The sequence below is a fragment of the Seriola lalandi genome, unplaced genomic scaffold (genome assembly GCF_002814215.2).
Source record: "Seriola lalandi dorsalis isolate HSWRI2012SDOR001 ecotype SW California unplaced genomic scaffold, Sedor1 jcf7180002054758, whole genome shotgun sequence".
Taxonomy (NCBI): Eukaryota; Metazoa; Chordata; class Actinopteri; order Carangiformes; family Carangidae; genus Seriola; species Seriola lalandi.
Genome location: NW_019525311.1, coordinates 1,850,109 through 1,863,122, shown reverse-complemented (window position 1 = coordinate 1,863,122; position 13,014 = coordinate 1,850,109). Strand labels below are relative to the sequence as shown.

General features: G+C 42.6%; 1 protein-coding gene across 3 annotated transcripts in view; it reads right to left on the bottom strand.

The window, feature by feature from the left end:
• LOC111668750 (neuropilin-2-like) overlaps nt 1–13,014 on the bottom strand; it is a 96,456-nt gene that overhangs the window by 18,794 nt on the left and 64,648 nt on the right. For all 3 annotated transcript variants that reach the window (XM_023424863.2, XM_023424865.2, XM_023424864.2), the window contains exons 12-15: nt 8,023–8,097; nt 6,836–7,000; nt 1,349–1,617; nt 1,128–1,224 (exon numbers count right to left, since the gene is read on the bottom strand). In XM_023424863.2, the coding sequence (XP_023280631.1) occupies nt 1,128–1,224; nt 1,349–1,617; nt 6,836–7,000; nt 8,023–8,097 (606 nt within the window). The remainder of the gene's footprint in view (nt 1–1,127; nt 1,225–1,348; nt 1,618–6,835; nt 7,001–8,022; nt 8,098–13,014) is intronic.

The following is a 13,014-nucleotide window of genomic DNA, read 5'->3' as shown; positions in this document are numbered from 1 at the left end:
GCTGGGTAGAAAGGCCAGAGGAGGAGGAGGATGGATGGAAGATGGGGTGAAAAAAAGAGGGAAAGGGTGAAGAGAAGGAAAATAGGGGAATGGAGAGGAAGGGTGGAGGTAAGTTAAAGGGTCATGGGAACTGGAACTGAAATTTACTGCTGTTTATTATTTGCCGGAGGATGTGACATCTATTATGAAAGTGATAGGGAGAGAAAAATCAGGGGAGCACACGTATCACAGTGGCAGCAGTGAACTGAGAGAAGATGGCGGGAAAAAAAAAATAAAGATAGAGAAATAAAGATAAAGATTGAGGGTGTGTATGATGGAACAATAAGAAAAACTGTAGCTTCTGTCATATTGGATGATTATTGTTATATTCAACTCAAGTTGATGCAATAGGGAGAAGCAGAAATAGGCATCTGAGACGTCATAGAAGACCCTCAGAAACGTGTGTGTCAAACATAACATATTCATAATATTCAGTTTATATATTTCATCAGTTACAGCTAACACACAGTTTGTCAAACAAGGAAATGAGAAATGGAATTGAAATGTGTCTGGTCTGTGTGTTTCAAGTTAATGACAAAACAACCATAACCAGTAGTTAGTGATAGTAGCCTCGTTGGTCAGCTTGTGTCTGTGTGTATGTCAGAGCAAGAGAGACAGACAGACAGATAGAGTCTCTCAAGCACTTAATTACAGCACAACTACATTTTTTTTCTTATTGCTTCTTCTTAATGACTGAGACTGAATGGGAGACGATGCTAGGGATGGAAGAAGTGAGAGAGAGGGAGACAGAGAGAACGGCAGGGTGGTTGGTACAGGAAAAGACTGTAGGAGATAGAGAGACGGCGATATAATGAAAGATAGATTAGAATCCATGCCCAAAGGCCGTTTGTGGCCTACTTTCTGTTTTTTTTTTTTATATAATTTTTTCTTTTTCTTTTTTTTCTTTTCTTTTTAGTGTGTGTAAACGAGAAACTGTTTTTCCCCATTCTCTCCCTCTCATCTGGTCTCTGGTGAAAACACAGCATAAATAGTCTGGTGTGAAAGAGTGAGAAATTAGACGGAGAGACAGACTGGTACTGACATTAATAAATGGTCAGACAGGTAAACACACGGGCTGTGGGACTTACGTGTACACTGCTCCAGCTCGATGCTGTTGCTCATGTGGATGTTATCGATTCGGATGTGGCCTCTGGTCGGGTGATCAAAGAAACCTTCGAACACCACCTAGACGGGAGAAGGAGAGGAGAGGTAGACAGACATATCACATTAGTTTCTGTCTTTAAAACATACAGTGGTTGATGAGCAAGTGACTGTTTTCCCTGCAAGTCCCTTCAGAAACAACACTTACCTGATACTCTTTGGGGCTCTGGGGCAGGATGGTGCGGCCCTCCCTCCAGTGGGGCCCCTGGTCTCCTTTAAGCACCCATAGCAGTGTCTCCTCCTGGTCGCTGTCTCTCAGCAGCACCCTTAGGCTCCCCTGCGCCTCCCCTTGGAGTTGGTAGTAGAAGAGGAGGCAGAGCGGGCCTCGCTCTGGCCCGACCTCAGGGCTCAGCAGCCGGGCTCGCTTGCGCTGGGTGTGGCCGCCTGCATCCAGGTGGAGGTAGTTCCCTGAGAAATCTGGCGGAAAGGAAGAAACAGAGTCATTGTGAGATCATCGCAAATGATAAATTAGTGTAACTGTTAAACTGATACAATCACAGGTCATAGGGAGATAAATATGATGCATCATGTACGGCTTTCTGCATGCTGGTTGCATTTGATTCATTTAATGGATTCCACTTTAAAGAGTTTTATCATTTGTGACCGTGCTGCTGCAGGGAGCAGACTCAATGCTCGCCGGTGGAACAGGCTCAGCGTACAGTATGATGTAGTAATGCAGTGGGATGTGGTTGGTTAGAGTTTAAAGCATTACCACCATCATTCTGTGGCACGAGGCTTAACCGCAAATGAGACTGCCATTTCATCATGGCTGCTAATGGATGCAGATAAACACACACACACACACACACACACACACACACACACACACACACACACACACACACACACACACATATATACACAGACAAATGCACATGCACACACAACCCTGTGAAACAGCCCTAATCACTCTGAATGCTGACACCTCGTTCTGTTGGTCTCATAGTGATACAGTCACAAAACTTGTGCCTTCCTCTACACACATTCACTCTATCATTTCTTTTTTTTTTTTTTTTAAATCACATTCACTTCCTTTCTCTCCTCTCAGCCCAAAGAACGGATAAAAACATGGTCAGAGAGCAAAGGAGGTAAAGAGAAAGAAGGGGTGAGTGAGTGAAAGAGTGAGCAAACATGACATAAAGTATATGAGAGAGAGAGAGGGAGAGAGAGAGAGAGAGAGAAAGAGAGGAAGAAGGGCAGCACTATAGTGTTTTCCCCCACCCTGAACAGCACCATAATCATTAGCTTGCTGCTGTGTTTGGCTGTTTGTCTAGTTTGTCTATTACGGCCAGAGAGTTAAAGCTTCGCTGGAGCTGCAAATAGTCTTTTTATCGACAGACAGACACTGTGTGTGACACCTCATAAGGAGAGTGAGAGAGAAACGGGGAAGACATGGGGAGAAGAGAAGACACAAAAGAAAAACACAAAAGCAAATACAGAGTGTAGGTTAAGAATGAAAGAACAGGAGAGAACAAAAATATCTATCTATCTATCTATCTATCTATCTATCTATCTATCTATCTATCTATCTATCTATCTATCTATCTATCCACCTATCCATCCATCTTAGCTAACAGGAAAAAAAAAAACCTTTGACAGAATTTGCCGCACATCACACTTAATGAATAATGGATTTAGGTTGAGGTAACTCTGTTTCTTCACTTGCAGGCAATGAAAACAGGGACCTAAATTACCGTTGCTCATTAAGTACAGTTAGAGAAAGTTGCAGTGTTTTTCTGTCTCTCTGCGTTTGATCTTGGCGAACGTACAAAGGGAGGGAATTAATTAACAACTCTCCATGGGAGGGATAGGCAGGGATGTAGAATTGGCTCTGAGGGAGGGAGGGAAATGTGTATATGTCTGTGCGCGCGTGTGTGTGTGTTAGTGTCTGTTTGCATGAGTGTTAATGCATTTGTAGGCATCTTTGTTTATGTTTATATCCGCCTGTGTGCGCGAGTTCATCCGTCAGTCATTCTGCGTGTGTGTATTTTTTAAGTGCCTTGTGTGTATGTTTGAGTTAGTCATTCTGCATTTTATGTATATATGTGCAGTTTTATTTGTGTGTGTGTGTGTGAGCATCCTTCCCAAGTATGGAGGTAAACTATATGTCTCTATGTGTGTCTATGCATCTTCACTTTTCACACTGAGTTGAGTGGCAAAGGTGAGAAAAAGGTAAAAAGGGGCAAGTAATGCTTATACATGTATCAAACTGATTCCTGACATTCTTCATTCTTAACCACCACAAAAAGTATAAAGGTCCAAAAACACATGTTTTATATAGAAACATATCTGTTGTCTGGATGATTATGTTCACTGTACAAGACTTTTGACTTCAGAGAGTGGAGTTTGTATCGCGGGTCCTTTGAGTGGTTGGGTTTAGGCTACTACAACACTAAAGTTACATTTAGGGAGACATTTTCCTGTACCAACCACCCTGCCGTTCTGTCTGTCTCCCTCTCTCTCACTTCTTCCATCCCTAGCATCGTAACCTAACCAACCATGTGAGTTGCCTAAACATGACCATAAACACACACATCAAATACAATTAGCTGGTAAAAAAAAAAAAGAATGAATGTCCCGGACCAGTGTGTGTTCACCCCACAAAGTTGCCTCTGAAGTGTGCTGAGACAAACTTTAAGCAGCAATTCTAGCAGTGAACCAAACAGGCAGAACGTACCAGGATGCATTTGAACCAACTACTTGTTAAAATTAATACAGTTTATGTGATTAAATCTTCACTTTTCAAATGTTGTATTTCATTTTTCAGCATAAATTGTTGAAAACTGGCGAAAGCTTTGGTTCAGGTGTGAAAAGGAGCAAAACCATATGCAAAATAAGATCACGGCGATATCTGACTTTATGGTTTATGTCTTGTACCTCATTGATAGATTATGGATCGCATGAAGACAGCTAAGAGCAACAGCATCAGATGTTAAAAAACTGAAATTATACTGCAAATTTCTTTCTACCGTCTTTCAGTCTCTCCTTATTCCTCACTTCCCCTCCTTATCAATAACTGAACCACTGCCAACAAGTGCAAAGAGTTTCCTTCGATGGAAAACCTCCACAGGGTAAAGGATTTCAGTCTTGCCCTATCTGAGATCAAAAGAATAACTTATGAGCTGTGTTTGGGTCGGATTTTCTCTTTTAAAACCCTAAAAGGGCCCTTTCAGTAACGAGCGCTGGGGATTTGATTTGCATTTGGAGACAGCTTCCAGACAGGGTGCCGCACTAATGTTGCTGTAAAACAAGACTTAATGTCATGTTGCTGTCTAACACTGAGACAGGGACGCTGCTAAGTCAATTACACACACTCAAACACGCGCAGACACGCACTCACACACTCACACACTTGCGTGCAGTACACAAATGTGTTTGCGGGGCGCACACACATCACACACTCATGCAGCAGTGTGATGTAGAGCCTCGCCTTATGTCACAGCCCTGTCTGTTTATGAAGGAGCTGCTCAGTCAACCATAAACAGGAAGGCTTCAATAGATACAGAGAAAACCTTGGTGGATGGCAAGGTCAGGTGTATGTGTGTGTGTGTGTGTGTGTGTGCATGTGCGTGTGTGGGAGACAAACCCACACACAGTGTTTAATACGCGGACAGTCCCACCTTGAGTGATGTGTGTAGAATGTGTGTGTGTGTGTGTGGAGCCTCGGGGAGAGCAAGAGAGCTAAGGCAGCACTTCTGTCAAAACCATCATCTGACATATCTGACCGCTCTGGGCTATGTGTGCGTGTGTGTGTGCGCCTTATGGGTGTGTAAGTACAGTACAGAAAGTATGTGTGTTTGTGTGTGTGTGTGAAAGAGAGGGAGCAGCGTGGAGAGGTAGGTGAGTCAGTGAATGTGCCTGTGTGTGTGTGTAATGGATAAAACAGTCTCGGTTATCCTCCCGCTGTCTTATTAAAGATGGACAGATGTGGGAAAAGGCACCGGAGGAAACGGGGGAGAGGTCGGTGAGGAGAGAAAGAGGTGATCACAGTGATGGAGTTAGAGGATGGAAGTGGAAAGAGAGATGGAAACACAGAAGTCATACACTGTAGTGTGAGTTAGATGTGAAAAAGAGAGGGATAATGATGAAATGAAACGGTAAAGCCCTACCACGCTTTCTCAACAAGGAGAAGCGAGATGATGAAGACAGAGAGCAGAGAGACATTTGTAGTGACATTAGAGGAAAATAAAATGTAGGATAAAGTAAAAGAAAAGAAGAAAGAGAAAGAGGCTGAAGTAAGGTGATCACAGTCTACAAAGGAACAAGCAAAAGTCGCTACAACCGTGAACAAAATACAGATATGAACTGTGGAGAAGTAAAACTCCAAGAAGACACCTAAAAGTTGCTGATAAAAAAAAAAAAAGGAGGCTGAAGAAGAGAAAAAGAAGAAAAACACAGAGATGAGACAATAAAGTAACAAACTAGGTTAGGGAAACTGAAACTGTTAAACCTCACATTGAAAAAAAAAACCCTCCAATTAAGTCGTCGTACACACTTTTAGCAGATCAGAGTGAAATCCTTGCATCATAGTTGCTGTCAGTGGTTCCTCCCAGCGCTAGGATCTGTAATATACCACCACAGGACAACTGCTTTGCTCTTAATTAGCTCGAGAAGGCTTTGTGCTGAGGGAGGTCAAACATCTCAACATGACGATGCTTTCTTTTCTGTGTTTGAAAAATTAGAAATGTCCTGAAATGAAGAACGCTCCGAATGACGAGAGCTGATTTTTTTGGGGTACTAATGCGCGCGCACACACACACACACACACACACACACACACACACACACAGTATTCTGAAAATATGAATGTTTAATTAGAGGAGAACACCTGCCCAGAGAACCATGGATTCTCACACAGTGGAGACGAGCAGTGTTTGAAATGATGTAAAGAATGGTTGACAGAGTTTGGATCGGGAGGTTTGTACAGTGTGGCTGCATGAAAAGAAACTGTCCCTTTAATAGCTCGTTGGTAAGATGGCTTCTACAACAACAAACATCTTCATGTCTTTATAATAATGTTATTTTGTCATTCAGATATGACATGTTTCAAACATGCTTTCATTACAGATCCTAAACTCTCTCATGCTGCATTTGTGTTTTCAATGACGCATCATTTGGGGAGTGAAGCAGTCATGATGTGTGGGCAGTGACTGTCAAGTTGTTACAATACAGCGCTTGATGCTGATGGTGCATTAGTACAGCGTTCAGTGAAGGAGCCGACTACTGACTGACCTGAGCCTCGCTCACATAGTTGAAAAAGAAGAAAACAAAGATTTTTCAGGCTATTTTCTTGTATGTTCTTGTAACTCTAATCATAAACTCTATATCAGTGATTCTCAAAGTGAGGTCCAGGGACCCACAGGGGTCCATGAGGGAGTGCTTGGTGGTCCCCAACCAAAAGGGGAATAATTTTTTTTTTTTCACAATAATTCCATCCATAAGTAACACAATGACAGAATTTATGACTATTTTGGTCATGGGTTTTTATCACTTCTTTTCTTTTAATACTAAAACATATAATAGCAAAAATCATATACGATGGGGGGCCCTGGTGTAATTTTCAGTTTAGGGGTCCTTGATGTGAAAAAGTTTGACGGCCGCTGCTCTATGTCGTTTACAACAAATCAGTACTCACTGTCTGATCCCAGAGCCAGATCCTGTCTCGTCTCATGTGTGCCGTGTCCAGTTGAACTGCTGCTGGCTGTGTGCAGGGACCAGCTCACACCTGACTGGGGATCAGCCGACCAGCCGCACAAGCTCTGCTCAAAGTCACATACAGCCGACAGGGACGGGGTGGTGGCTGTGGGACGAGAAAGACAGACACAGACTGTAAATATTTGATAGTGGCTGGTATTCACTTATAGTAAATACAACAGATAATCAAATTGCATGCTTTGTTTTTTTCAGTCCTTTCAGAGAGCCCTTAACACCATGTCAAATTTAAACCTTTCTCTGCTTCTTATCATCCTTTCAATAGACTTGATGCCATAATGGCCGGCTCCACTTTATTTTGATAGTGCCTTAAGAGAGATCCCCATTGTGTTTAGATGTTTTGGAAATAGCGCTCATGTAATATGACATCTTCATATATCATGCTGAATACAAATATTAGAGTGAAAGAGTGATTATGTGGAGAGAGAACGGGCCTGACAGCAGAATCAGTGGAGAGGATAAAAGAGAGCCAACAGACAGAAAGTGGACAGAAAGAAAGCAGCTCAGTAAACAGGGTGTAATGGAAAAATATACATGGCAATAATATATTACAGAAAGCAGAGGATTATAAAATACACCAAGTATTTCCAATGCATTTGAAGTCACTGGAATCAGTGATGTAGCAACAACATAGATCAACAAGGACCCCTTAAAACTACTGTTCCTCACCATACATTAACTCCAGTGAGGCTACTTGCCTGACAATCTCTGACCTATAGCTGTGAAATGACATTACCAATATGTGTGTGCGCATGTGTGTGTGTGTGTGTGTGTGTGTGTGTGTGTGTGTGTGTGTGTCCATGAGGAGGCAAGATCCTCTGGCTGTGAGAGCTTATTTTCACTCGAACAGAGCTTCCTGTGGGACTCTTGAATCTAACAGACTTCAAAGCCCACGGGCCCAGTGGTGCATGATGACATCATGAGTTTGACCTTAAGAGTGTCAGTGTGAGTGTGAGCGTGAGCGTTAAGTGTGTAGTGGACGAGAGACAGGGAGAAAATGAATGCATGTGTGCTTGCAAGAAATCTGCATGAGTGAGTGTGGAGATACTGTGCGTAAGAGCGCTTGAACTAAGTGTGTGTGTGTGTGTGTGTGTGTGTGTGTGTATTTACCAGGTCTCATAGCAGCAGTTGTCTGCTCCACTCTGGGCACGGTGGGGGTCACTGTGTCAGGTACAGTAGTGGTTTCTGTCAAAGGGAAAAAAACACTAAAGGTTAAAATAGAACAGTAAAGGAGAGAAAAGAATAGAATAGAATAGAATAGAATGACATTGCAAAACAGAATGACACGTATATTACATCACACTCTATATTTAGTACAAGCATTAGCATGAGTTAATCTTATTTAATCATGTTTAATTTCCAGCGCGTACCAACTGTCTGATAAGTGGAGACAATACTTGACTCACACTGAACAAATCTGCTTTTTACATTTTCACAGTTTGTTCTGCGACTGCTTCACTGCACACGGGAAAAAGAGCAGTGTTTTAACAGTGCAGCCGTGACGTTTGGGCAAAGCATTATCCGGTAACTGATGATGTTTGTACACACTTCACTGTTGTTCTCCAGGACTGTGTATTAAGGTTGAAGTTTGTCATGACCCAGGCAGTGACAGAGTGAGCTGAGGCCGTGAGCTGGCATTCAGCTGAAGAGTGTGCCTCACCACTCATTCTATCCACCGCAGGTTGGCACACCGCACACACACACACACACACACACACACAATGATGATAGATGCTGCACTCAAACTGACCTTGGTGCACAGCAGCGTGCAACCAGTGTATGATAGATCAAACAGAGGCGCGCGCACACACATACACACACACACACACACACACACACACACACACACACACACGTCAGCAGTGGGGTATGTCAGTATAACCCCAAGACCTTCTGGTCTTAATAAGCAGTTTTCTACTGTTGGTTAAGATTCCTTAAACGTCCCTGAATGCTTTAGCAGCTCTCTCTCACACACACATATATATACACACACACACACTGGTGTACGTAAGTGGTACAGGGTGTAAGTGTGTGTCTATATATTGACGTAAGGGAACAGAAGATTGGTTTGCATGGCACAAGGCTGACACCACAAACCTCGCACCAAATTATTCTCAGAAGCTACTCCCTTCCTTTCTCTCTTATTTTCTGCAATTCCTTTCATGGACCGTCTCCCTTTTCTCCTCTCCCTCCCTCACCCATCCCTCTGCTCTGCAAATCCCCTCCATCTTTCTATCTTCTCCCTGCATTTGTCACAATAAATCCGACCGGTTTCAGGTCTGCTTTGCAAAACCACAATCAGCACCACAAAAAGCTATCTTTCTCTCCACACACACACATACAGACTTACAGACTTACAGACTGACACACACACACACACACACACACACACACACACACACACACACACACACACACACACACACATTAAATCGAGCTCTCCTTTTCTCTGCCGTCATAGAAGTGAAACCCTATCTAGTGTTGTTTCTGTTTTACCAAAACCGCAATTTTCTTCTCCATAACTCTTTCTCTTTCTGTCATCTCTCCCTGAGGCATATTTAGATTTCCACTCGTGCTTTGCTCTTGTCCGCCCGCAGCTCTTTCTCTCTCTTTGTTAAGACAGCGTCTCTTTCTTGTGCTCTTTTCCTGCAATCCTTTGCTCTCCTCTCAACCTCTCAGGCTTCTCTCTGTGCCGTAACTCTGTCTGGTGTTATTTCACGTCCGTTCTAACCACCAGCTCAGTAAATCTGAGACCACCGTTGATTTACTGCTTGTTTGGTTGTTCTGGATGTTTCCAAAACTCGCTTGGTGGTCGCTCTCTCTCTCACTCTGTATGTGTGTGTGTGTGTGTCATGTTTAGTGTGAACTCTTAACCTTTGCTACCCTTTGCTAATAGCTTCGAGTTCATTTCTGTGTCTGGGCCCATCCATTCCTCTAATGTGTATTGTGTGTGTGCATAACTTTATTGAGTTGTTTACACAGTGTGCTCACAGTAAAAGTATGCAGGATTATTATGTAAGTCCAAACAGAGTGGCCTCGTATTGCTGTCCCGACACACACACACACACACACACACACACACACACACACGCATGCACGCAAACACGCACACGCACATACACACACACACACACACAAAAATTAGATATTAACATTGGATAAGTAGCTCCCAGCTGCTGACATTAAGCTGTTTTAATTTGGTGCCCTTTACCACTGTAATTAGCCCCCCCATATGGAGGGGAGAGAGGGAGGAATGGAGATGAGAGAGAGAAGGAGAGAGAGATGAAGCAGGGAACATAACCCTTTCCACCTCTCACCACCATTTTCCTAATTAGTGACCACACACAGCTCCTGTCGGCCTCCTATGTCTATCTCCATCTCCTTGCCGCTCGTGTAGTCCACTTCTGCTTCCTGTCTGTCCTCCCCTCTCCTTTTCTTTCTCACTTACTCATCCTCCTCATCCTCCACTTTCCATCCATGAGGGTCCTCTCCCTCTCTGTAGCAATTGCAAAGGTCAATAAAACATTTTACATAAATTACTTTACAATTATTGTTTATTTTATATGTAGTTATTATAAAAAGCTTGTGTATGTTCAATCTGCTTCTATGGGTTTCGTTTACTTGCTGAACTGCATTAGACTGAGGGACAAGTGCAAGGCCGATAACACAGTCAGTCATGTTTTACACATAAGGATTCAAACAAGACAGTAAAAGAAGAAACAGTCTTTACATCTGTATACTGCAGATGTGTCACCCTGAACATTGCTGAGTTACAGCAACTTACCATGACTCTCCGGCTCTGTTCACACACACACACACACACACACACACACACACACCTCAAACTGAGAAACAGAAGGTGGCCTAAGTGCTCAGTGTAAACCTGCTGACTGAGCAGGGCGAGGCGGAAACAGAGAGACGAAAACTGTTCAATTATGGAAAGAGCTCTGGGTATAAATCTACCTCTGTCAGCCTAAATAATGACTAGTGACACAGTATGTGAGTTTCTGTGTATGTGTGTGTCTGGGAAAGAGCGGGAATGTCGTCTATTACTCAAATTATTGGTGACATGGTGCGTGCGTGTGTGTGTGTGTGTGTGTGTGTGTGTGTGTGTGTGTGTGTGTGTGGGGTCTTTTACTTAATGACTATGTGATTGACTGACAGACTAGATGGCGGACTCTGCTTGTGTGTGTAGCTGGGTAAATATCCTCTTTACTGTAACAGGGACCTCCACTGATATCTGACAACACAGGCTAACTGGTCTGCTGCTGGTATGTCTTCACTGTAAGTACAATTTACTGTTAAAAAGACATTTTATCTTATTAACTTAAACGTTGCTCACTTGCACGTGAAAGTGTATTCAACAGCTATTTACAGTACAATATGGCAAATAGCTACATACACTTGCCAAAAACTGCATCCAAATATGGGAAATAACAAATGGTGCATGTTTGTACATTACTAAAACTGTATGCTATGAATCAAAAGACTAGCTGCGTTGTTTGAGAAAGGAAACTTGGAAACTAGTAAGTAAAACTGATTTTAGTCATTGAACTACCAAGAATGGGGCTGTCAAATGTTTAAGTATGACATCAAATGAGAAGTAATGGTGGAAAACATGAGTGTTTTTGGATGAAAATCATGCCTGTGACCTGAATGGCAAATCAGACAACTGTACTTAAAAAACCAAAAGTGCAGGTTTGATTTGTATCTAGCTTAAAATGCTAGACTAATTATGACTCCCTCTTTTGAAGATGAGTGGGTGGGAAAATGAATTCTTTGCAGCAGGAAACCCTTTCCAGACTACATGCTTAATTAGCCCATTGTACAGCGAGCTACCAATAATAGCTGGTTTTATGGTAAGTGCTGCACTGGACCACAAGTTTTAATGTCTAGTAGACAGTGAAGGAGAGTTTTCTGTAATCCAGTAAAATGTATTGGTGGTATAAGACTAAGCACATGACTGTGGTTAAAAAGCCACCCATAATAGAGCGTGGCTAAAAGGCAGAGCCATGAGCTAAACAGCTGAGACACGATAAGCGAAGATGCTCTTTATGTCAGGAAAACTACTGACAGTGAATTGCTCATTAGCCCATTGTGCAACAAAGCACCACAAGGTATGTGATTGTAATTATAGCCTTAAGTGTCAAGCTAAGTGCGACAACAACTGAGATGATAAAAAGAAGCTGCTGGCAATGAATGGCTAACTACATCAGTGAACCATAGTCAGCTACAAAGGAAATGAATTTAAGTGTGGCAAAAACCATTAAGCAAGTATGCCATTAAATTCTCAGGAGAAGAGAGACGCAGCTTCCAAGATCACCGAGCAGTAATCTGTTAACAAGGATATGGTTTTAACAACTTCCAAGGTCCAATCAGTGCTTTTTTGGCCATATTAAATTGCAGGTACTTTGACAGTGTTTTTCTGAACATCACTGAAAATATAGGCTCATTTTTCACTGTGGTTTCAAACATCACGGACATTCATGAGTATCAGAAAATATCAATAAGATAGATAGTTATTGTCTGCTGTTGGTATATTACAGTGAAAGACTCATGGGTGGATGGATGGATGGATGGATGGATGGATGGATGGATGGATGAGGAAAGAGAGAAAAACAGCAGCAGGCATACTGGAAAACACTGCAAAAACATGGTGAGCCAAACCTAAATATTTATATTGGAAGAACACAAGCACCCACAATGAACCTGTGCCCAGTGCTAAGTGTTTCAATGTGTGATATCTCGAGGAGGAGGAGGAGGAGGAGAAGATAAACTTGAATGTCCTCCTGAAGTGAAACGAACATGATTATATATGGTTTAGAATAGCTGACTAACTTCTTTGGGTGTGTGCTTGATTTCCAGGCCCTGCTGTGTTTGTTGAAACGTACGGCGGAGCGAGGAGCAGTGCAACCGAGGATTGAACCCCTCTGCAGTGGTGAGCAAGTGATTTATTTTGTCAGTCAGGCGCCCCAGTGCTCTGGCTCATCAGCCACACTGGAACATGCTACTGGTGTCCTGTAAAAACGCTGAACAGTTATCTCTTCAGGAACCAAGATTTTTAAAAGCAGTTTGAAAATGTTGCATGGTTAAGAGAGGGGT